This window comes from Toxorhynchites rutilus, chromosome 2, assembly GCF_029784135.1.
Source record: "Toxorhynchites rutilus septentrionalis strain SRP chromosome 2, ASM2978413v1, whole genome shotgun sequence".
NCBI lineage: Eukaryota > Metazoa > Arthropoda > Insecta > Diptera > Culicidae > Toxorhynchites > Toxorhynchites rutilus.
In genome coordinates, this window is record NC_073745.1 from 333,275,777 (window position 1) to 333,277,952 (window position 2,176).

A 2,176-nucleotide genomic window follows, 5' to 3' on the forward strand; every position below is an offset into this window, starting at 1 on the left:
AACTCAATTCTGATCATGAGTTGTCCAATTCAATAATGTTGTTTTGTCCACATGATTTCTATGGCAACCGCTTGGCGCGATGCAGTTTGTTTATTGTGTCCTTTGCGTATAGCAAAAATGAAGTTTTTCTATGTTGAGTGTCTTGAGGTGAACACTTTTAAAATGCCCAAGAAAATGCGATATTCTGAAGAAAGCCTAAATTATGAATGGATCAATATGATGACTGTAAACTCAAGCAATGATAAATGCAACATCTACTTGAGAATTCGAATGTTTTCATTCAAAAATGGTGATTTCTGAAGCCGGACAAACCATGATCATTTTCTGGACAAACCATGATCAGAGGTGGTCAAACCATGATCATAATTCCTCTTTGAGGAGAATCGTTAAAAAACATAAAACATAGAATAATTTCAACGTCTTATGGTAGTATTAGCAACTAGAGACTTGGGACTTTTCAACAAACCCAAACCCGTATCGATTATTTGTGATTTTCATGAAGAAAAATCGATTTGCATTTACTAGTTGCGTAAAAACACCCCAAATTGGACAAACCAAGATCATTTACCCTATAATTCGGCAATATGTTTCCCAACTCTCTCGTTGGTCTCAGTGGTCGAGGAGTACCTGTCTCATATATCATGGCGAGAATATCGTATTCAATTTCCATTTCCATTAAATGGTAAATAAAAAAAATAAGTAAGAGGCAAATGCTTCCAGAATTATGAGAGAAAAAATACATACAGTTTCAATTTCTATTTCACATTTCTTGTTTTCCTAGATTTATTCATAGTTTGAAACCCATCATAATTTATTTTCATTATATTATAATAATACGTTTGTTTTTGGTTTGTCTAGTATTATATGTAGTGAAAATAAGAATCTATTTCCAGATTCAACTGATATCCGCAATATTCTAACCGCGAGCCATAATTTTCTTAGCTATATTGCCGATCCTATCTTCCCAGAACAACCTTCGATCCACGTGGTGATCCCGCTGTACATCCAATTCGTCGAAAAGTTCACTTTCCCCAAATGTCCGCTGGAAACTGTGGAAACAAATCGTTAGAACAACTGTATCCCCAATGAACCGTTACGACCCACTCGTATGAACGTCGGTTAAAATACCCCAATCCAGTGCTCCATCCTTTGCTGAAGTATAGCAACAGTATCGCTCCCAAGATAAGTCCCAACGAAACAATATACCAACTGTAGGCCCCCACCGTCCACCCAACAGGAGCAACTGAAAGATAAGAGCAGCCCTGATCATGATGTTACTTTTAAAAGTATATTTATGATACTTACAAATTCCGTAACTATACTTCACGTTGTCTATCAGTTCGTGGTGCGCATGACGATGTGCTGCTATGGAATAACTTAGGCAGAGGGTTAAGCCTATAACCCTCAGGCAGAAAATATAACTATCAGAAGCCATGTTCAAACCGAACCAAACAGTTGATTGTCTCGAAAAGCAGCGTGCGAATAACATCCACTCTCGATTCCGGAAGATGCCACTTCACGTTTCCCAAATCTCTTAGTTTCCTTGTTTCCTTGTGGCTTTGTGATCATGTTGGCCATCAACGCAAGTGTGTAAACAGGACGGAAGAAAGGCACTAATTGAAGTATAGCGGACGATACCGCTGCCTTCCGTATTTTGTTTGTTATCACAAGCTATTTAGCACTATTTAGATCATGTCATGGATCTCGTAACATACGTGCATCGTTTGTGAAAGAAAAGTAAAAGTGTTTGAGTTATCGATTTTGTAACGCAACTGTGATGTTACTCAGGAAGTCAAAAACAACACATGATTCATTTACATAATCGATCCGGACGCGTGGCACATTTCAATTAAAATCAACGTGTTCAACAGATAACGTTTGAGTCAACCTAGTCATTGTTCAATTTCGGAAAAAGAAATCTCAATCTCATTTAGTAACAACTAACGCCTGGCTTTCACGGATTCCTCCGCTGTTGGTGAAATTGCTGCACAGGTGTTCGAATTGTCTTTTTTTTCATTTGGCATTAATCTTCAAAAATATGTTAGTGTAGGATAAATGATCTTGGTTTGTCCGATTTGGGGTGTTTTTACGCAACTAGTAAATGCAAATCGATTTTACTTCATGAAAATCACATATAATCGATACGATTTGGGTTAGTTGAAAAGCCCCAAGTCTC

The 2,176-nt window shown here is 37.5% G+C and overlaps 1 protein-coding gene across 1 annotated transcript; it reads right to left on the reverse strand.

The window, feature by feature from the left end:
* Positions 1 to 912: 912 nt before the first annotated feature.
* Positions 913 to 1,686, reverse strand: LOC129764851 (uncharacterized). Its single transcript, XM_055764380.1, has 3 exons — positions 1,306 to 1,686; positions 1,105 to 1,243; positions 913 to 1,049 (listed from the first exon to the last, which is right to left on the reverse strand). The coding sequence occupies exons 1-3, from the start codon at positions 1,487 to 1,489 to the stop codon at positions 917 to 919; spliced, it is 456 nt and encodes a 151-aa protein (XP_055620355.1). The 5' UTR covers positions 1,490 to 1,686; the 3' UTR covers positions 913 to 916.
* Between the last annotated feature and the right edge of the window lie 490 nt (positions 1,687 to 2,176).

Excerpts from the sequence above, each read along its gene's own strand:
- LOC129764851 (XM_055764380.1), bottom strand. The coding sequence starts at position 1,489 with ATGTTATTCGCACGCTGCTTTTCGAGACAATCAACTGTTTGGTTCGGT. Across the intron at positions 1,244-1,305 it reads GAAGTATAGTTACGGAATTT|TTGCTCCTGTTGGGTGGACG; the intron begins GTAAGTATCATA and ends CTTATCTTTCAG. Across the intron at positions 1,050-1,104 it reads TTTAACCGACGTTCATACGA|TTTCCAGCGGACATTTGGGG; the intron begins GTGGGTCGTAAC and ends TTGTTTCCACAG.